General features: G+C 50.7%; 1 protein-coding gene and 1 non-coding gene across 3 annotated transcripts in view; one reads left to right on the top strand and one right to left on the bottom strand.

Annotated features, from left to right (window-relative positions):
• Positions 1 to 22,355, top strand: part of RET (ret proto-oncogene) — a 56,466-nt gene that overhangs the window by 12,903 nt on the left and 21,208 nt on the right. For both annotated transcript variants that reach the window (XM_019719108.2, XM_074337324.1), the window contains exons 2-6: positions 9,163 to 9,426; positions 11,130 to 11,417; positions 13,528 to 13,769; positions 14,940 to 15,135; positions 20,934 to 21,133. In XM_019719108.2, coding sequence (XP_019574667.2) covers positions 9,163 to 9,426; positions 11,130 to 11,417; positions 13,528 to 13,769; positions 14,940 to 15,135; positions 20,934 to 21,133 — 1,190 coding nt within the window. The remainder of the gene's footprint in view (positions 1 to 9,162; positions 9,427 to 11,129; positions 11,418 to 13,527; positions 13,770 to 14,939; positions 15,136 to 20,933; positions 21,134 to 22,355) is intronic.
• Positions 20,133 to 20,239, bottom strand: LOC141573007 (U6 spliceosomal RNA). Its single transcript, XR_012498592.1, has one exon. It is a non-coding gene; the product is annotated as a U6 spliceosomal RNA (small nuclear RNA).

Genomic DNA, 22,355 nt, shown 5'->3' with positions numbered 1-22,355 from the left:
GAAGCAACCCTGCCAGCTACAGCTCGCACCTGAGGCCTGCTGCTCCTACCCACGCCATGGGGGGCCCAGCCAGGTCCATGAGCTCTCTGACCTCTCTGAGCTTCCTCACCTGAAATTGTGCTAATGAGAGTAGCCCCTGGGAGGGTGAGATAGTGCCATGAGGTGGAGCAGGCACTGTGCTGAGAGCAGGGCCTAGTATGTGGACATCAGCCTCTTCTTCTGTCAGCATCAGGTAGGAGCTCTGAGAGTTAAGAGAGCAAAGGCCAGTGTGGTCAGCGGCATGCTGAAAGGGCTGAGCTGCACAGGGTCTCGTCCAGGAGCGAGGATGGAGAGGACCATGCACCTGGGAGCCATGGACAAGGTTGGACAGGTGAGCTCAAGGCCCAGAGCCACGGTCTAATGGTGGGACATTCTAATGGTGGCTGCCGGCATCAGGCTGGACATGAGAGGCCCAGCAAAGGGATCAGAAAGACAGCTGGAGGGCCAGCCCGGTGGCTCAGGTGGTTGGAGCTCCGTGCTTCTAACGCCAAAGGCTGCTGGTTCAATTCCCACATGGGCCAGTGGGCTCTCAACCATAAGGTTGCCAGTTCGACTCCCGCAAGGGATGGTGGGCTGCGCCCCCTGCAAGTGACAACCTGCAACTGGACCTGGAGATGAGCTGCGCCCTCCACAACTAAGACTGAAAGGACAACAACTTGACTTGAAAAAGTCCCAGAAGTACACACTGTTCCCCAATAAAGTCCTGTTCCCCTTCCCCAATAAAATCTTTAAAAAAAAAAAAAGAAAAGAAAAGAAAGACAGCTGGAAACAGGTGTGTGTGGTGGCTGCCCAGGGTAGGTGGGAGCCCGGGAGGCCACTGAACTCCTGGGTACAGGGAAGGCAAGAAGGAACTGGGTCTATGAGGGAGGCTCCTGGCAGGGTGATGTGAGTGGTTGTACAGGGCCTGGGGTGGGCACCTTGGCATGTGTGGGGAGGACGCAGGGCCACAAAGGCAGAGGGAAGTATTCTGAGTCAAAGTCGGCAGGCCTGCTTCTGGGCTCTGCCTTTTCTGTAGGGACCAAGTGATTCTCTGGAGCAGGGCCACATCGTGACCACCGTGGGTCCAGGCCCTGTGACCTCCGTGGGCCCCTTTTCCCATAAGAAAGGTAATTGTGTTTTATGACTGTGTTGGTATAAAAACAAGTATAATCCACACCATTTTATTATTACATATTCTTATTTCTTCTTTTTGATTTTAAGGTAAATTAAAACTAGTTTGTGTGGGCCCCTGGCACTGCTCACTGTGCCTGCTGGGCCGTAGGTTCTGGGGGTAGCACGCAGCAGCAGTCACAATGGCGGTGCCTGTCGGGAATGGAGGCCCACTGGGCCAGTGCTGAGGGTCCGCCCGTGCGACTGGCCTCTATGTCCCTGCACACACCAGATGGCGAGCTCCTTAGTCATTCAGGTCTCTCCTGTAGCTGGGCGTTGTGGTCCAGTGAGTGACCAGCAGCCAACACAGGATCTGCAGCAGAAACCAGCCATGTCAGCTATTTACCTGGCCTGTGGCAGGTCACCAGGGCAGCTTTGGTGGGATGCCAGAGGGGGCCAAGAACTACCTGGTTCTGTTTGGCCCTGATTCTGGCTAAAGAGAGCACATCTTGAAAACTGAGACACCCCTCTATGACATCAAAAGCACAGGCAACAAAAGGAAAAGTAGATAAATTGTACTACATCAACACTTAAAACTATCCATCAAAGGACACACTCAATGAAATGAAAAAGCCACCTATGGAATGGGAGAAAGTATTTGCAAATCATATAGCTGATAAAGCAAGGGTTAATAGTCAGGACGTATAAAGAGCTCCTACAACTCAACAACAACAAAAACCCAATTCAAAAATGGGCAAAGGACTTGAACAGACATTTCTCCAAAGAGGCTATACAAATAGCCAATAAGCATGTGAAAAGATGCTCAACAGCACCAATCATCAAGGAAATGCAAATCAAAACCACAGTGCGGATACCACCTCACACACCAGGATGGCTACTATCAGAAACAGAAGTTTACAAGCATGAGTAAGGATGTGGAGAAATTGGAACCCTCCGCACTGTCACCTAGTAGGCATGTAAAAAATTGCAGCCACTATAGAAAACAGTATGAAATTCCTCAAAAAAATTTAAAAAATGATTACCATATGATCCAGAAATTCTATTTCTGGGTATAGTCAAAAGACTTGAAATGAGGAACTCAAAGAGGTACTTGTCCACTGACGTTCATAGCAGCACGATTCACAACAGCCAAAATGTAGAAGCAACCTGTGTTCTTTGATGGATGATTGGTAAACAAAATGTAGGTCTATCCATAAAACAGAATATTATTCAACCTTAAAAAGGAAGGAAATTCTGACACATGCCACAACAGGGATGAACCTTGATGACATACATTACCATAAGTGAAAGAAGCCAGTCACAAAAAGGCAAGTACCATGTGACTGCACTTGTAGAAGGCACGCAGAGTAGTCAGATTCAGAGACAGAAAATCGAATGGTGGTCGCCAGGGTGGGAGGGAGTGGGGAATGGGGAGTTGTTGTTTAATGGGGACAAAGTTTCAGCTTTACAAGATGACAAGACTTCTGGAGACGGATGGCGGTGATGGTTGCACAACATTGTGAATGTACTTAATGCCATTAAACTGTACACTTAGTTATTGAGATGGTAAATTTGATGTTATGTGTATTTTACCACAATTCATTTTAAAAACTGGGACCCCCTTTCATGCCCCTCCAAATTTGTTATTTGCCATAGAGCCTCCCCTGATCTGTGCTTTTTTTTAAAAGCAAAATTATATTACAGTCCTTTGTAAAAGCAGCCTCCAGCTGGGACAGAGTACAGTGGTTTCAGGGTATGTGAAGCCCACTGCAGGTGACCCTGCCTGTGCATGAACGTGTGTGTGCACGTGTGTGCACACATGTGTGTACACGCATGTGCAGGAGTGAGCACACATGTTCTGGCCAACATGTACAGGTGGCAGTGTCCCTCATCACCAGTAAGTCACCTCCTGAGCTGGGGTCAGTGATTGTGTCCTCAACCGGACACCTGTTTGCTGGCTTTGCAGGGCGGCTAGTGTGCCAGAGGGCACTGCATGCCCACATGCGCCTATGAGCCCAGGAGGACATGCCCATGGTTCTGTGCACGTCGTGCTGCTGTGGCCACTCTCCACCGTGTCTCCTGGCGTCGGTCAGCCCGCCAGAGTGTCTTAGCTGCATCCGATTTCACCCACCTCCTCTCCCAAATTCTGACAGTTCCCAAAAGTGCCCAGCCATTTCCCACCACTGTTCATGAATCCATTTATTCATTCGTTTGTTCTTCATTGATGCATTCATTGATTCATGACATGAGGTCATTCTTTCAGCTTGTATATAGTGAGTTGGCCAATGTGGCTAGAAGGTGGGCTCCTGGGAGAGTGGGGAGGAGGTGAGTTGGAGGTGGGGCAGATGGGGCCACCCCCCTGATGAGCAGCTATGTTTTACTCTGCAAGCAGTGGACAGTTAATGCTATGCCTTAGGCAGAGGGTGGTATGAGCCGACTGAGCCTGGCTATTCTGTGGCAAATGACCTGTGGGGTCAAGAGTGGGCTCAGGGAGACTGGCTGAGCACTGTGGTGCTCTCCAGGTAGGTGAGGGGAGGGGAGGAATGTGGCAGCTTGGCTAGGGCATGGCAGAGGGTAATCTGGGGGCTGGTGTAAGGGGTGGAAGAGGGAAGGGCTCAGGGTGAGTCTGAGGTGTTTGGCCTAAATGGGGAAGGGGGTGGGAACAGTAGGAGGAGCAGGGGGAGGCCAGGTCGTCCCCTGCATTAGACTGGGAAGTGGCCGTGGATGGGGCAGGTTAGTGGACATACGCGTCTGCACGTGGGCTAGAGGTCATATGTGAACTGACGAACCCTGCTGTGTCAGGAGAGGTGATAATTAGAGCCATGGGACTGGGTGCCATGTGCTGGAGGAAAATGTGGAAAGAACAGGAGCTCCTGTCACCTAGAGGAGATCAGCATGGAGGTGAGCGGGCTGGCTAATCGTGAAACTGGCAAACAGCAGACAGGAGGTCCTAAAAGCCACCGGCGAGCAGGGAGAACACCAAGGAGTGACCGTTCGAATGAGCCTGGAGTGCTCAGCAGCAGCAGAATCGTGCCTATAAAGGACTAAGAAAATAACTGTGCTGCAGAATTGTCTGCCCAGCTAAAGTGCCTTTCAAGAATGAGGTGACAGTATTTTTCACTTTAAAATTTTTTCAATTACAGTTGACTTACAGTATTATATTAGTTTTAGATGTATAGCATAACGATTAGGCAGTTATATGCCTTACAAAGCGATCACCCAGTAAGTCTAGAGTAGGTAAAAGTATTTTTGTTTAAAAAAAAGCAAGAGACACACAGACCCAGGTTGCTGTTTGCTGTGACTGGGTTGGAGTGGGTGGTAGGGCGTAGGGGCAGCAGTTTTGTGTAGTATCCAGTTAGGCTGCCCATGGGTTCCTGCAGTGTCTGCTTTCATCATAAATGTTCTGCCAAAATATATTCGTTCTATGTATCAAATACTCAAATAAAATAACGAGAAAACGTGAATAGAATATGGGAGGAGGGGCCATGGGTGGACAGGCCACGTCCTGAGAGGCTGATGGTGCCAAGTGCTGGTGTCGGGGCCCTGGGTTGGGGCTGGGAGGACCCCCCCACACAGGGACAGCTGGCCTGCCGGGGGAGGGGCTGCGGGGAGGAGCCTATGGGGTCTGTTTCCTTTCCCAGTGAAGATGATGGCATTAGGAAATCATCTGTTAGGGAGACTGCTGTGCCGTAATAAAACTGTCACCTGCACCATCTGGCACTCGGCAAGAGTGGGAGCCAGGCTGCCCGGTGTGTGGGTCTGTAGGAAGGGCGTGCCCTGTACACAGATGCTGGTGCTGCTGTGGACCACAGGTGCTGTTTGGATCATGCTGCTTGACAACTTGTTTCCTTTCTTGAGACCCCAAATCTGGCTTTCGTGTGGCAGTCCTAGGATATTTTCAGTTTTTTGGGGCTCTATGGGTTTCCTTGGCAGGGTGACCACCGTGGGTGTGACTCACTGATGATCAGAGTGACCTGGAGAGCAGGCTGAGCAGAGGGATGAGAGACCAAGGGCTTTTGGCCAGGAGGTGCCTGCGTGGTCGGATGGCAGTACATCCACTACGGAGGGCAGTGAGGAAGTCGCAGGAACTCAGGTGAGCTATGTGTGGCCCCTGGTGCCAGCACTGGCCAGGACCATGGAGAGCTGACAAAGGTGAGCCCATGGTCAGGCCTGGCTGGGCTCAGTGTGTCTACACTAAGTGAGAGTGGGGGTGGGGAGCGGGTGGGTGCAACAGTGTGAAAATATGTATGCATTGGTGAGAGTATACAACCATGGCCGTGTGTGTGTGTGTGAGAGAGAGAGAGAGAGAGAGAGAGAGAGAGAGAGAGACTGGGCTGAGGGGGAGGGTATGTGTATCATTCTGGGTCCAGTCAGGAGACAGCATCCACACAGCAACAGAAACTGGAGAAGTTCACATAAGTGTTATGAAGCTGAGATGCGAGAACAATAGCGAGGCAGCTAAGAGTTCTGTGGGCACCTCAGGCTGAGGGAGGTCACCCAGGGAAGGAGCCTCCTCCCCACGTGGTGTCGGAGCACACAGGAGGAGCTGGCAGCCCACTGCATGTGGAGAAGTTGGTGGGGTGGCCAGGGCCAAGGCTGGGCTGCAGTCATGAGGCCAGCAGGAGGTGACTCATCCCCCAGGACACGGGAACCGAGGCCATGGACGGGCACACAGAGGGGTCTGTGTCTGGGGGCTTTGGGAAGGTGATTGTCGGGCTCGGGCATGGGCTGTACAGGCACCGAGGTACTGCCTGGGCTAGGGCAGAGCACTCAGGATTTCCCCACACCCTGTGCAGCAGCAGCCAGGAAAAGCACGGTGTGGCGACCAGAAGCAGGAGTGAAGCCCTGTGTGCCTGCAGTTGACTTTGCACAGGAGGCCTAGCATCCTGCGCACTGCAGAGGAGGTGCCCAGCGAGTTCCGGGTACGTGTGTGCCCTTGTGAAGAGTTGAATAAACGAGAGGGAGGAGAGGACTCGGGCCTGGTTCCATCTGCATTAACTATGAATAAATGAAACACCCCAGCCAAGTTCACAGCACTGGAACCTGCCTTGCCAGGTTACAAAGAGGTAAAGGCAAAACCATGGCTGTGCGACAGAAGTCATCGGTGCCCAGCTGGCAGACCCGTGAGGACTTTGCTTGTAAAAGGAGGCCTTGCTGGGAGCAGGACGGCACTTCATCCCATTGAACATTAGTTCTGTGTCTTTTCCCTACAGGCTAGAGCAGAGTAGGAGCAGACGGGGTCTTGGGCCACTGCACCTCTGCCTGTTTCCGTTTCCTGTATATCCCATGCACAAACAAAACACATGCATCAGGCACATACACAAGCCTCGAAGGTTACTGGGTAACCTTTGGCAGGTGTCTCAGGACCCGCCATCTCCTCACCCCTCAGCATGGTGCCAGGCCCAGGGGCAACCTGAGTAATCAGAACCACGAGGATGGAGGATGAGGCCAGCCAACCCTGTCCAAGCAGGAATGTTAGGCTGGGTGTCAGGGGAAGGTTCTGTCCCCAAAGGGCCTTCAGAGGTAGAAGGCATGGGTGGGAAAGTGTTGCACGTCCTGCTGTTGACCTGCCCAAAGTACCAGAGGCAAGTCTGGGCCTCCGGCTAGCCATTCCTTCCTGGCAGAAAGGTGCCAGCGGTGAGGGGCGGTCAGCCAGCGGGGCCCTGGGCCCCCCGCAGTCTCAGCTCTGCCCTGATCTGGACTCCTGCGACCACTCTGTTAGCCGTTGTACTGAACCCCGAGATGGAGCCCCTCCAGCTGTTTGACTCGGGGGATGCGCCTCACTTCCTAGCCTGTGTTCTTAACTGAGGTGGGGCAGTGAGGAGATCTGCACATGGCAGTCGTGAACCTGAAGTGAGAGGTGTATAAGATACATACCTGTGCAAAGGTGAGGCCTAACTGCACCTACCCTGTCTGCTCCTCTCCAAGCATGCCCTCCTGTGGTTCAGGTGGAGAAACTGAGGCTCAGAGAAGACCAGTGTGCTGCAGAGGCTGCAGAACCCCGTGAAACTGATGCTAAGTGGCCTGACCCAGGCTCCCCTCATTCACCCACAAAGATTGGCTACATCATTTGTGGGGCCCAGTGTGGAAGAAAGATGTGTGCCCCTTGATCTAGAATGATAAAGAATTTCAAGACAGTGACAACAGAGCATTAAACCGAGCGGGCCCTTTGGGACTCCCCTGGCTACACCCTTGGGAGGCTGGCCCTGCACCCACCTCTTCCTTCCCCCACTTGGAGCATGTGTTTTTCCATCTAAAAGTGTTTGTGACAGGAGGAGCATTAAGGAAGCCATGCCCGGCTGCAGGGACTACCTGGGAGGCATCTTAAGTACATTTAAGTCTGTTTCTGCTCACGATCATTGGCCACAAATCCCTTTGGCAACAACAGACTGGGCCCCACATGGATTGTGCAGGGCTGGGCTCTGTGAGCCAGGAGCAGACATAGCCCATTCTGCCTTGCACATGTGGTCTGTGGGGGGCACGGGGGGGACTGGATCGACACAGAAGGGAGCGAAGGAGGGGCTCCCGGGAGCTCGGCCTGTCCCACCTCCTGGCTCCAGGAGCCATGGAAAGTCCATGCACTCAGGGAGACGCCCTAGACAAGGAGCCCCGTTCTGGATCGGCTCTTAACTACCTGGCAGGTAGGGCCCCTAATGAGACTCATCGGCAAGGCCCTCCCTGCAGGGTGGCTCCAAGGGCCTCTGGTTCTTACCCAGTGACCAGGGCCAAGGTATGTGTCCCAAGAGAACAAGCTGGCAGGAGCTGTATTGTCTGTCATGACATAAGCTCAGTTGTCACACAGTGTCCCCTTGCTGGTACTCTGGGCGAGAATGAAGACCCCAGCCCCATGGAGGTGTGAGGCATACCGAGATGAGCTGGTAGCCTGGTGGCCTCTAGGAGCCCAGCTGCCCTGGTCTGCGTGCTGTCATGGGTTCCTTGCAGCCTGCGAGTCGGGGCCCACTGGCAGCATGTCAGCTCGCTAGTGCTTGGTGTGTGCCCTTCTGCCAGCCATGGTCAGCATCTGCCTTCTTCATGCCTTTCCCAGCTCTACCCACTGCCCCTCAGTGACCAGTCTTTTAGGCAAAATTTACATAGGTTGAAACGCACAAATAATGACGGTACATTGTTGACAAATGGATGTACCCACCTGACCCACCTCCTTATCAGGATATGGAACGTTTATGCTCCCCAGGATATTCCCAGTCTGTTGCACCCCACCCATAACAGGTAGCCAGTCTGATTTCTATCACCTAAAATCAGTCTAGAGTCATGCCAGGTGTATTCTTTTGTGCCTGGCTGCTTCTGCTTGGCCTGATGTCCGAGACCCATCCAGGTCGTGTGTGTCGATAGCGCATCCCTTTTCATTGCTGCATAGGGTGACAGGCTGTGATTAAGCACCATTGGCTTATCCATTTTCACCTGAAGGGCACTGGGGATGCTTCCAGTTCATGGCAGTGAATGGCCCTGCCATTTGTAAATAAGTCATCTGATGGACATATGTTTTCATTTCTCTTGAACAAATGGAGTGGAATTTCTGCATCATATGGTAGGAGTGTGTTTAGATAAAAATTTATTACTTTTTTATAAAGTACTTTGTTTTTGGCGACTCTTGGCTGCCCTGCTTGTCTGGCAGTCTTGTAGACTCGAAAACTCTGGCTCCAGGTGATCTGTTCAGAACCCTGAGTTCACTCCCCCTCTGTATGGTTCACGTGCGTATCAAGCTTGGGTAATTGAGAATGATTTCACAACTCTTGTATATCGCTCCTCTTCCTCCTTTTTCTGTTTTAAAGCAGTACATTTTCAGCTAATGTTCAGCTATACAAATAATTGTGTGGTGGTGTTCTTAGCACTACAGATGAGAAAGTCCTACTAAGATCAGAGTTTTTAATTAGTGAATTTTTTTTTTTTTTTGGTCCACGAGAATCTCTTACCAAGTGTGAAAAAAAGCTGCTGGGGAGCTGGCCTGCCTGTGAGGCCTGCTCCAGGCCCATAGTTATCCTCCTCATCCCTCACACGATTCCCTGCTCCCTGCAGCCCCGCTGGGACTTTACTTCTCCAGGGATGCTTACTGGGAGAAGCTGTATGTGGACCAGCCAGCCGGCATGCCCCTGCTCTATGTCCATGCCCTGCGTGACGCCCCCGAAGAGGTGCCCAGCTTCCGCCTGGGCCAGCACCTCTACGGTGCCTACCGCACGCGGCTGCACGAGAACGACTGGATCCGTATCCAGGAGGACACAGGCCTTCTCTACCTTAACTGGAGCCTGGACCACAGGTCCTGGGAGAAGCTCAGCATCCGCAGTAAGGAAGCAACCCTACCCTTGCCCCGTCTTCTCCTCCCACAGCCCATGGCATACCCCGCCAGGCTCAGGGTGGCCTCCCCAACTCCTGCAGTGTACAAGTGCAAGGGGCAAGGTGAGGCCGGCCTGCCTCTGTGTCCAGCCTGGAGAGGGAGCCAGGTTAAGTTTGGGAACAGCTGATGCTGCCTGAGATTTTGGAGGACTCGTGTGAAGCATGAGGGTGCTCTGTCCATGCTGGACCCAGATGCCTTTACCAGTTCGGTTAACAAGGGTTTAGGGCTGTGAGAGAGGGATTAAGAGGGGCGGGGGAAAAATCCCAAGGTTTTGATTTGGTAGATTCAGAACTTGCTGGAGAAGCAGCAGTTTGCACAGAAAGCCTGTCTTACTACCACCAGCAGCAAGCTGCCCTTGGCACTGATGGGGACTTGGGTCTGGTGTCAGGGAGGAAAGTAGAGAAGAAGGAAGACCCCCTCCTCAGAGCAGAGTCAGAGCTGAAGTGAAGGCTATGAGTGACCCTGGTCCTGGAGGGGCGTGGACCTGAGTTTTGCGTTGTGGGGCATAAATTGTTGATCGCACACCCAGGAGCTCCCCTGAGACATGACCTCACTTGACCCTCACACCAGCCCTGAGCTCACACCTGTGTGCGGGGAAGAGGCAGGCAGCGTGCCTGTGATAGCAGGGTGGGTAGTAGTGCCCAGCAGGGACAGAATGACTGCACCCACCTGCCACGTAAAACCAGGGTCCCCAAGTAAAGATGGTTCATGGGAGAGGTGGTATCTGAGATGGGTCTTGTTCCTGCACACACTTAGTTATCCCTGTGGGAACTTGAAATGCCAGGGTTCCTGGGGTGGGGGGCCAGAGTGGAATTTGCTGAGGGTACAGTTTCAGAGGAGGCATGTTCCGCTTGTGATTGGAGGGCAGCCTTGTGCACCTGTCAGGCCCAGTCAGGAGAGAAATCACGGGGAAAATTGTAGAGAATTAGTAACTACAATGGGGTTGGAGCAATGAAAACCAGGCTAGTAAGAAGCAGAGAACTAACGAATATGGGAAGAGCAGGTGTAAGGAGCAGCCACTACCCGGGTCCAAGAGGAGGCCCAGGAGGAGTTCCCCACCCCAGCTCAGGTCCAGACCTTCTCAGGAGGGGTGTCACTGAGGTGCCTCCATGATAGAACTTGCTGGAAATCCCACCTCTAGGTGCTGGGGAAGTCTGTCCATGGGGTATGTCTCTACAGAGGTGCTCCATGATGAAACTGCCTGGGGGAGGGTGTGAGGGGAGGCCCACGGTGTGGCAGCAGTGGCCCTAGGGAAGCAATCCACCTGGTGGGTTGAGACCCAAGGGCTGAGGGCACCCCTTGAAGGGGACGGTGTGTGATAGAGGCTGGTTGTGGGAGGTGGGAGGAATCAGACCCATCGCTTAGGGCACCTCCCTGCAGAGGGGTGTCGAGCTGAGACCTGAATGACGAGAGAGGCACCTCCAGATAGAAGGAGCAGGACCACAGGGCTCCGAGGCAGATAGCCCCCCCACAGCCCAGGGCATTGGGGAGCGAGAAGGTGACGGGCCCTGCAGAGGCCAGCAGAGCCCTGCGGACCACAGTGAGGACTGGGCTTTACACCGACCCTGGAGCTCCTGCCCCTCCCCACCTGCTCCCCACCACCTGGCAGGTGTGGCTGACACCGCACTGGGCCTGACTTCTCTCTCTACAGATGGTGGCTTCCCCCTGCTCACCGTCTACCTCCAGGTCTTCCTATCGCCCACATCCCTGCGTGAGGGTGACTGCCAGTGGCCAAGCTGTGCCCGCGTCTACTTCTCCGTCATGAACACCTCCTTCCCGGCGTGCGGCTCCCTCAAGCCCCGGGAGCTCTGCTTTCCTGAGACAGGCTTCTCCTTCCGCGTTCGGGAGAACAGGCCTCCTGGCACCTTCCACCAGCTCCGCCTGTTGCCCGTGCAGTTCCTCTGCCCCAACGTCAGCGTGGCCTACAGTCTCCTGGGAGGTGAGTGGGCTCCTGAGGCCATTCCTTGGTGCTGCTGGGGGCCGCCCACAGCACTGCAAGCCCTTGACAGGAGCCACACAGCTTTCTCTTCACCACCACACCACCCATCCATTTAATATTCCGTTGTGTGCCTCCTATGGGCCAGGCACTATTCTAGGGGTAAGGATGTGATGGTGAACAAAACTGCCTGCCTGGGGCTTCCATTTCTGTGGAATGGAGCCCACACATGTGCTAAAGAAACCAGGTAGCCTCTGCAGGGCTAGGTGGGAAGTACAGCAAGAGGGCATGGAGTGCTAGAGACTGCTGTCTAAATGGGGTGACCAGGGGGCACTGGGGCAAAGGCTGCAGGGCTAGCGCCTTGGAGAGTGCTAGGTTGGGACCCCTATGTACCGGATGTGGGCAGAGAAGTTGCTGGGGGCTGCACAGGGCTTCCCACTGAGGAAATGGGGAGTCAGGGAAGGCTTTTAATGGGGCATTGACAGGGCCTGACTTATATTTAAAGGATTTGTCTGGCTGCTGTGTTAGGGATGATTGGGGGAGGGGAGGTTTAGGGTGGAAGCAAGGAGACAATTAGAAGGCTGCAGGAGAACCCCTGAGCGAGAGGATGTAGACTGGGAGGAGGGTGGAAGCCACAGGGCAAAGAGAAGCAGGCAGGTTCTGGGCCATGTTTTGAAGGAGTTCAGCAGGATTTCCTAATGAGTTGAATGTGAGGTATTGAGGGAAAGAGGAGAGCAAACAAGATTCCAGGATACTGTCTGAGCAGCTACAAGGACAGCCGACTGGAGGTGGCCATGCCACAGGATGGTCCTGGGTGTGAGGGGGAAAGGGAGGAAGTTGGATCCCAGTGCAGATTAAGAAAGACAGTTGGGTGGTCATGCAGGAAACCATTCTAAAGTAACTGGGACTCAAAAAGGGTAGAGGCTGGATTCACACCCGGTTTATTGACACACCCAGTAATAGTGTTAAAGAAAACCTCAATAAAATAAAAGTAATCACTCACACTGCCCCAGCATCCTTGCATTACTTCCACTATGGCAGGGATAGACATCTTTGTGCAAGATTATTGAAAAGCATGTGGTTTAGCACGCTGCCCTTTCTGGCTAAAAATTACATAATGAAATTTTGTTGAGCATGTGTTTTGTAACCATTAACAACAGAGGGAAACATTGTAAGATAAGCATTTCCCACATGTGTAATCCACATGTAATGTGGGGCTCTGATGGGAGAGATGTGTGATTTCCTATCAAGTGGAGTTGATGTAACCCTCCTGTGGTTGATGCTAGAGGTGGTCAGTGCTGACCTTCAAGCCGTCAGCATGTCCCCTTTTCTGTTTTTTTTCTGGAGGATGCAATTACAGGACAGGTTTGGGTTGAAGAGTGTGTTGTTGCTACTGGTCCTCCCCTCACCACGTTGTGGGAAGATAGGTAATCACTGACTGTACCACAGTGCGTGGCAGAGAGCAGGCACGTTAGTCTCCTCGTCCCATCTTCTGGGGAGGAAACAGGCAGGGAGAAGCACACCGACCTGTCTCCTGCCACACAGCTAGGTGTAGAGCAGTGATGCAAACCTGGCAGTCAGAAACGTTCGTGTGTTAACATCAGATTATACACCCAATGTCCCTGTGTTTGTTTTCAAGTGATGGGGTCATGGCTTTATTTCTCACATTCTCCATCATTTAAAAAAATTCCTAACGTTTTCAAAAAGCATCAAATGCTGGCAGCTGGATCTCTGGGCCTGCAGCCTGGACGAGCTGGTGCCACCCGTCCCCACAGCTGAGGCCAGGTGGGCGAAAGGGTGCGTAGGGCCCTCCCTAGGTGATGCGGGTGAGCACCTGACGCAGGCCTCGGCCTCGTGGTCCCTGCCGTGCCTCATCAGCACAAGTGAAGGCTATCGCCACAGGAAAACTCATTGGCGCACAATCCTCATTGCAGATCGCTTGGAGCACTGTGCCCCCCTGCATAGCGTGCAGGAGAAGCCCAGGGCCCTCGACCTGTGTCCAGCCCTCAGAGCCCCTTCCCTGCCACCACTCCTGCTGGGCCCCTGAGGAAGGCAGCTCAGGCTTTCCCCAGGCCAGGATCACGCAGGGGTTCCTGGTCTGCTTGGTGCGCAGGTGAGAGTCAGCCCTTCCGCTGTGCGGCTGACAGCCTGGAGGTGAGCACCCGCTGGGCCCTGGACCGAGAGCACCGGGAGAAGTACGAGCTGGTGGCTGCGTGCACAGTGCGCGTGGGCGCGCGCGAGGAGGAGGTGATGGTGCCCTTCCCTGTGACCGTGTACGATGAGGACGACTCGGCGCCCACCTTCCTTGGGGGCGTCAACACCGCCAGCGCTGTGGTCGAGTTCAAGCGGAAGGAGGTGCCTGTCGGCCTGTGTGCTTGTCTGTTGTCTCGTCCATCTGTTCAGTGTGTCTCCATCCGCCATTTATTCGTCGGGCTAATCAGCAGTTCGCCCGGCCATCCAGCCTTGTGGCTGACCATCTCTCTAGTTATTTTCGTTTGTCCATCTGTCTGTCGGGACTTTCTGCCTGCCTCCGGCGTAGCTGAGGAGAGGAGGGGCCAGCCCCGGCGGCTCCCAGACGGCTCCTGACGGCGGGGTGGGGGGTGGGGGGGGGGGGGGGGTGGGGGGGTAGGGGTGGGCGCAGTGCGCGCCTGGGAGTGAGTGCATCTATACCCTGAGGAGGGGACAGGACAACAGCCGGGAGAGCACTGCCCTTCACGGGCGCTCAGCCCTCACTAAGCGGCCTTTGAGGCTCCTGGAGGGCAGCCCAGAAGCGGAGGAAAGCGGGGTTGGCAACTCTCGGCACCGCCCCGCCCATCCTGGCCCCGCATCTCCCAGTTTGGGCAGGTGGAGCGTGACTGCCACCTGCTGGGCCTGGAGCTGTCTTGCAGACGGCCGGCCGCGGGCGCAATGGGAGCCTGGGCGGTGGTTTGTTGTCTTTGCCTGCCTTTCTGGGCACCCCAGGAACAGGTTTGGTAAGTGGGCCGGCGGCAAGAAAGCATAGCTTGTGGGCCGCCTTGGGGTGACAGTAGGGAGCCTGGTTAGCAAAGAGAGAAGAGGTGCCCTGTGACTTTGCTTAGAACCTTCCTCTCAAGCCCTCCCGACTGGTGGAGAGAGGCTGGGAGAACATTCTTGTATACCTGGGCTTGGATTCCAGCTCTGCTGTGTATCGCTGTGTGACATTGAGCCAACCCCTCTACCCTGTGAGGCAGGTCTGCCTCTAGGGAGACTGGAGTGTTCACTCTGTTCTGTGGGGACTTGGACGACACCTGCCAGAGCACCAGGGCATCTGCTCTAAGCCATCCTTATGGAAGTCTGTAGATGCCTATCACACCTGTTGTACAGGTGAGGCATAGTGGCCCAGGGAGGGTGACTGGGCCAGGCTGACAAGTGGCCCTGTGGGGACTTGAACCCAGGTCAGTTTGTTCCTATAATCAGCTCTGTGCATAGCTGGTCTAGCTGTGGGGCACGTGCCCTCCCTCAGTCTCAGACTGCAGCAAACTGACTGGTACCTCCTGTTCTCTGCAGGGCACTGTGGTGGCCACACTTCATGTCTTCGATGCCGATGTGGTGCCAGCCTCCGGGGAGCTCGTGAGGCGGTACACAAGCACACTGCTCCCCAGGGATGCCTGGGCCCTCCAGACCTTCCGTGTGGAGCACTTGCCCAATGAGACCTTGATCCAGGCCAACGGCAGCTTCATACGGGCAACTGTGCATGACTACAGTAAGAGGGGCTGGGTGTGTCCTGGCTGGGCCCCCCGGGAACTGGCAGACACTTTTCCGGGGCAGGAAAGTACTCTGCACACATGGACACCTGCACCCATGGTCCTCTGATTCTCAGTCAGCTGCCACTTCCATGCTTCCACCCAGCCCTTCCTTGTCTCTGCTGGGCTCGCCTCACCCCCCTTGGTGGGTTTTCACAAGCTGTTCTCTCTCCCTGAACTGCCTCATGGCTGACTCTGGCAGGACCCCACACACCTCCCCATGCTGATCATGCTGGGGTTCACAGCCCACTGGAAACACGTATGTCATCACCTGAGGCATTTCTCTGAGCTTGGCACCTATTTTGCTGCTCCTCAGGTGCCTGAGTGCCTAGGGAACATTGCCCCCCTCCCAGCCAGCAGCTCAGTGCCCTTGAGCTCAAGGATCCTGAGATGACTGTCCTGTCACGTACCTGCAAGGCCAGGTGCCAGGTGCCAGTTGCCCGCAATGCTCATCTACAGAACGGGGCACCTTCATCATCTGCCAGCCTCCCTGCCTGCCTTCACAGCCCTCCTGCCCATGTTTTCTGGGACCACTTTCCAAATATCCCACTCAAACTTGGATCCTTGTTTTGGGGTCTGACTCCAGGGGAACCCAGGATCATTTCAACCCTTTGTTTTGTTTTGTTTTTAGTTTTTTATTTTGTTTTGTTTTTTTAATTTATTGGGGTGACAATTGTTAGTAAAATTACATAGATTTCTGGTGTACAATTCTGTATTACATCATCTATAAATCCCATTGTGTGTTCACCACCCAGAGTCAGTTCTCCTTCCATCACCATATATTTGATCCCCCTTACCCTCTTCTCCCACCCCCCACCCCCCTTACCCTCTGGTAACCACTAAACTATTGTCTGTGCCTATGAGTTTTTGTTTCTCATTTGTTTGTCTTGCTCTTTTGTTGTTTTTGGTTTATGTACCACATATCAGTGAAATCACATGGTTCTCTGCTTTTTCTGACTTATTTCGCTTAGCATTACACTCAAGATCCATCCATGTTGTCACAAATGTTCCTATATCATCTTTTCTTACCACCGAATAGTATTCCATTGTGTATATATACCACAACTTCTTTATCCATTCATCTATGGAAGGACATTTTGGTTGTTTCCATGTCTTGGCCACCGTAAACAAAGCTGCAATGAACATTGGAGCACACGTGTCTTTATGTATAAATGTTTTCGGATGTTTTGGGTAGATACCCAGGAGAGGGATTGCTGGGTCGTATGGTAATTCTATTCGTAATTTTTTGAGGAACCTCCACACTGCCTTCCATAACGGCTGCACCCGTCTGCATTCCCACCAACAGTGTATGAGGGTTCCTTTTTCTCCACAGCCTTTCCAACACTTGTTACTATTTGTCTTGTTGATGATAGCCATTCTAACTGGGGTGAGGTGATACCTCATTGTGGTTTTTATTTGCATTTCTCTGATGATTAGTGATGTTGAGCATTTTTTCATATGTCTATTTACCATTTGTATGTCTTCTTTGGAGAAATGTCTCTTCAACTCCTCTGCCCATTTTTCAATTGGGTTGTTTGTTTTTTTGTTGTTGAGTTTCATGAGTTCCTTGTATATTCTGGATATTAGCCCCTTATCGGAGGCACTGTTTGCAAAAACCTTCTCCCATTCAGTTGGTGGCCTCTTTATTTTGTCGGTGGTTTCTTTTGCTGTGAAGAAGCTTTGAAGTTTCATATAGTCCCATTCGTTTATTTTAGCTTTTACTTCCATTGCCTTTGAGTCAAATTCATAAAATGCTCTTTGAACCCAAGGTCCATAAGTTTAGTACCTATGTTTTCTTCTATGCAGTTTATTGTGTCAGGTCTTATGCTTAAGTCTTTGATCCATATTGAATTAATTTTGGTACATGGTGACAAATAGCCGTCCAGTTTCATTCTTTTGCACGTGGTTATCCAATTCTCCCAGCACCATTTATGGAAGAGGCTGTCTTTCCTCCATTGTACGTTTTTAGCTTCTTTGTCAAAAATTATCTGTCCATATTTATGTGGTTTTATTTCTGGGTTCTCAATTCTATTCCATTGGTCTATGTGTCTGTTTTTCTGCCAATACCATGCTGTTTTGATTATTGTGGCCCTGTAGTACAAGCCAAAGTCAGGAAGTGTGATACCTCCAGTATTGTTCTTTTTTCTTAAGATTGCCTTGGCTATTTGGGGTCTTTTGTGGTTCCAAACAAATCTGATGATTTTTTGTTCTATTTCTCTAAAAAATGCCATTGGGATTTTGATGGGGATTGCATTAAATCTGTATATTGCTTTGGGTAATATGGCCATTTTAACTATGTTGATTCTTCCAATCCATGAGCACGGAATGTCTTTCCATTTCTTTGTGTCTTCTTCAGTTTCTTTCAAAAATGTCTTATAGTTTTCAGCATATAGGTCCTTCACATCCTTGGTTAAGTTTATTCCTAGGTATTTTATTCTTTTTGCTGCAATTGCAAAAGGAATTGGTTTTTGTATTTCTTTTTCTGAGACTTCATTGTTAGTATATAGGAAAGCAATGGACTTTTGTACGTTGATGTTGTAGCCAGCAACTTTACTGTATTCGTTGATTGTTTCTAATAGCTTTTTGGTGGAGTCTTTAGGGTTTTCTATATATAGCATCATGTCATCTGCAAAGAGTGACAATTTAACTTCTTCATTCCCAATTTGGATGCCTTTTATTTCTTTCTCTTTCCTGATTGCTCTGGCAAGGACTTCCAACACTATGTTGAAAAGCAGAGGTGATAGGGGACAGCCCTGTCGTGTTCCTGAACATAGAGCAAAGGTCTTCAGTTTTTCACCATTAATTATGAGATTAGCAGAGGGCTTGTCATATATGGCCTTTATTATGTTAAGGTATTTTCCTTCTATACCTATATTATTAAGTGTTTTAATCATAAATGGATGTTGTATCTTGTCAAATGCGCTTGCTGCATCAATTGATATAATCATATGATTTTTGTCCTTTATTTTGTTTATGTGATGTATCACATTGATGGATTCTTGGATGTTGAACCATCCTGTGCTCCTGGGATGAACCCCACTTGGTCGTGATGAATAATCTTCTTAATGCATTGTTGTATTCGATTTGCTAGAATTTTATTTAGGATTTTTGCATCTGTATTCATCAGAGATATTGGTCTGTAGTTTTCTTTTTTTGTGCTGTCCTTACCAGGTTTTGGTATCAGGGTAATGTTGGCCTCATAAAATGAGTTAGGGAGTACTGTCTCTTCTTCAATTTTTTGGAAGAGTTTGAGCAGGATTGGTATTAGATCCTCTTTGAAGGTTTGGTAGAATTCACTAGTGAAGCCATCTGGTCCCGGACTTTTGCTTTTGGGAAGGTTTTGGATGACTGATTCAATTTCATTACTGGTGATCGGTCTGTTTAGATTTTCCAGTTCTTCATGGTTCAGCCTGGAAGGCTACATGTTTCTAAGAACTTGTCCATTTCTTCTAGGTTATTGAATTTGGTGGCATATAGTCCTTCATAGTATTCTTGGATGATCCTTTGTATTTCTGTGGTGTCCGTGATAACTTCCCCTTTTTCGTTTCTGATTTTGTTAATTAGTGTCTTCTCTCTTTTTATCTTAGTGAGTCTAGCCAAGGGTTTGTCAATTTTGTTAATCTTTTCAAAGAACCAGCTCTTTGTCACATTAATTTTTTCTATTGTCTTTTTGTTCTCTATTTCATTTAGTTCTGCTCTAATTTTGTTATTTCCTTTCTTCTGCTGACCTTGGGTTTTACTTGTTCTTCTTTTTCTAGTTCTTTAAGGTGTAACATGAGGTTATTTATTTGGGAGTTTTCTTGTTTCTTGAGATAGGCCTGTAATGAGATAAATTTCCCTCTTAAAACTGCTTTCGCTGCATCCCAAAAATTTTGGTAGGATGTATTTTCATTGTCATTTGTTTCTACGTATCTTTTGATCTCTCCTCTAATTTCTTCTTTGACCCAGTCCTTCTTTAAAAGTATGTTGTTTAATCTCCATGTATTTGTGTTTTTCCGCTTTCTTTTTACAGTTGATATCCAATTTCAAAGCCTTGTGATCAGAGAATATGCATGGTATGATTTCAATCTTCTTAAATTTGTTGAGACTGATTTTATGTCCCAATATATGGTCTATCCTTGAGAATGTTCCATGTACACTAGAAAAGAATGTATAGTCTGATGTTTTAGGATGAAGTGCTCTATAAATGTCAATTATGTCCATTTCATCTAATGTGTCATTTAGGGCTGCTATTTCGTTATTTATTTTCTGTTTGGATGATCTATCCATAGCTGTCAATGATGTATTTAAGTCCCCTAGTATAATTGTGTTTTGGTCAATTTCTCCCTTTAGTTCTGTTAGTAGTTGCTTGGTATATTTTGGTGCTCCCTGATTGGGGGCATAAATATTGATGACTGTTATGTCTTCTTGTTGTATAGTCCCCTTCACCATTATGAAATGTCCATCTTTGTCTCTTGTTATCTTTTTCACCCTGAAGTCTGTTTCATCTGATATCATTATGGCTACACCTGATTTTCTCTGGGTACCATTTGCTTGGAGTGTCAATTTCCACCCTTTCACTTTGAGTCTATGCTTGTCCTTGTAGCTGAGATGTGTCTCTTGGAGACAGCATATGGTTGGGTTTAGTTTTTTGATCCAATCTGCTACTCTGTGCCTTTTTATTGGTGATTCAGTCCATTTCCATTTAGGGTGATTATTGATATGTGAGGATTTCCTGTCATTCTATCTTTAGTTTACTGGTAAGGCTGTGTCTCCATTGTTTCTTTGCCTTTTTGTTGTTGTCTATTATTTCTGTGTGGTGGTATTCTATGATGTTTCCCTCTGTTTCTTCTTTTATTACAGTATGTATTTCAGTTCTGGATTGTTTTTGAGTGGTTACGCTTAAGTTTATGTAAAAGAAAGTTTGATATTTAGAGTATTCCATTTTCTTCAGCACGCTTATTTTCTCCATTCCCACAAAAATATGGAACGCTTCACGAATTTGCGTGTCATCCTTGCGCAGGGGCCATGCTAATCTTCGCTGTATCGTTCCAATTTTAGTATATGTGCTGCCGAAGTGAGCACCACTTCACCCCTTTGTGCATCGCTTGATTCTATTTACTTGGTATCCTCCCTTCCCCCACCAAGCCTTTGAAGGCCTCCTGCCCTGTGCAAGGGAAGCTTGTCGTCTAGGCCCTGGGCACTTGCTCTGTCCTCTGTGTGTAAGGGTCCCCACCCCCATCCTTCTGTCTCAGCTGAACTAATACCACAGCCTTGACATATGGCAGGTGCATAGAGGCCCTGGGGCCTGTGGGTTCCAGGGTCCACCAGAGGCCATTGCTGGTGAGTTCTCTGGGGGGCTAAGGGCCAGCACATTCTGCCCAGGGCCTTGGTGGTGGCAGGTCTTTCCCATATGTGCCCACACCCCGTACACACTCCTGACACACACACACCTCACACATACTCCATACTCACCACACATACACACCACACACACACACCACATACACCACACATACCACACACACCCCACACACACCACCCAAACCCCATACACATCATACACACACACACATACACACCTCCCAGCTGATAAAGATCCTCTGGGCTTCCAGCTCAGTCCCATAACTGACATTTAAGTGGTGGTTCTCGCTGCAGCTGTCAGGTTTGTTACCTACACTGTGTGAGGAAGCATGTGTTTGTATTGTCCATGTGGGCAGGGGTGTGTCTGGGAGGAGGTGTGCAGTGGTGTGGGCGTCATCACTGCCCCCACCTGCAGGGCTGGTTCTGAACCGCAGCCTTCCCATCTCTGAGAGCCGTGCGCTGCAGCTGGCCGTGCTGGTCAATGACTCTGACTTCCGAGGCCTGGGGGGCGGCGCCCTGCTCCTGCACTTCAATGTGTCGGTGCTGCCGGTCAGCTTGCGCCTGCCCAGCGCCTACTCCTTCACCGTGAGCAGACGGGCCCACCGCTTTGCCCAGGTGAGCTGGGGAGAGGTGGGTGTGGAGAGGCAGGGGTCCCCAGAATGGTGTGCTCTGTCTCCAGAATGCAAGCAGGACAGTAGGTGGGCGGGACCCGCTCCCTGGGCTCCAAGTCCACAGAGCGGCTCAGGGGGAGCCAGGGGCACAAGGCCGGGTGGCTGGGGCTGTAGGAGAGGAGGAGAGTCACGTGGACAGTGTTTGTGGGCTCTGGGCCCCTTTTTGTCCTCTCCCTTCTTGGTATTTTTTAAAACACGTTTTGTGCTCATGTAAGACCAAGGCCAGATAAGTCTACATATGCATACATGGAAAGGTGTTCCTGGTGGATTGTTAACTGAAAAAGTGGTTTGCAGAAATGTTGGGGTCACGTGGCTCCCTATGTTCAAAAACAAATCTTAGCTGCTGGGAATTTGCAAGCGTGTAAATACAGGCAGCACTTAGTGGGTGCTTTCTTCAGGGAAAGGTGGGGGAGCTTCCACTTCTGGAAGTTTATTTGCTGGAACTTACCTTGCATTTGTCATTGGAAAAGAATGATTGTAAATAGAAGAAAATAAAAATAATCAGTATTTATCAAAGAAGATGAGGGATAGAGAGGAGTGATCCCTTCTCCCCGTATCAACTGATGTTTAGCATTTTAGTGCAGTTCTTTCCAGAACATTTCTCGTAAACACTTCTTAAAGTTTACTTGGAATTACAGCAGGCATATGACCACGTACTGCTTCCTCCCAACGGAGCAGCTGTGGGTACATCCTCTTTAGAATGTCACGTTCAGGGCCATCTCTTGTTACTGTCTTAGTGGTTTTGTCAGTCTCTGTGGTTGGTTCCCATGCCCCCTTCACTCCTGGCATCCACCTGGATCCAGCACAGGAAGGCGAGGATGTCTTTTCCCTCCCTTGGACACATTCAAGCTCCCTGACCTGCCCACCTAGGTCTTCATGGAGGAGCCGGGGCGTGGGGTTCTAAGACGGTGGATGGTGACAAAGCACAGGGGCCTGAGAGGTCTCTAAGGGGGCCGAGTGGGCACAACCATTGCTGGAGTGGCTTCCTGTGCACCAGCAGCCTCAGGATGCCACAGGGCCTTGGTCCCAGTCCAGCCTCAGACTCACTGTGGTCTCTCCCCCCTCCCTAGCTTTTATGATTGTAAATTGGGGGTATGGTGACTTTGGGGACCTTTGAGGATCACTGAGCGAGTGGAAGTGAGCATGCTTTGTGTAGAGAAGAGCTG

Source organism: Rhinolophus sinicus, linkage group LG07 (genome assembly GCF_036562045.2).
Source record: "Rhinolophus sinicus isolate RSC01 linkage group LG07, ASM3656204v1, whole genome shotgun sequence".
NCBI lineage: Eukaryota > Metazoa > Chordata > Mammalia > Chiroptera > Rhinolophidae > Rhinolophus > Rhinolophus sinicus.
This window is presented reverse-complemented; position numbering and strand designations above follow the sequence as displayed.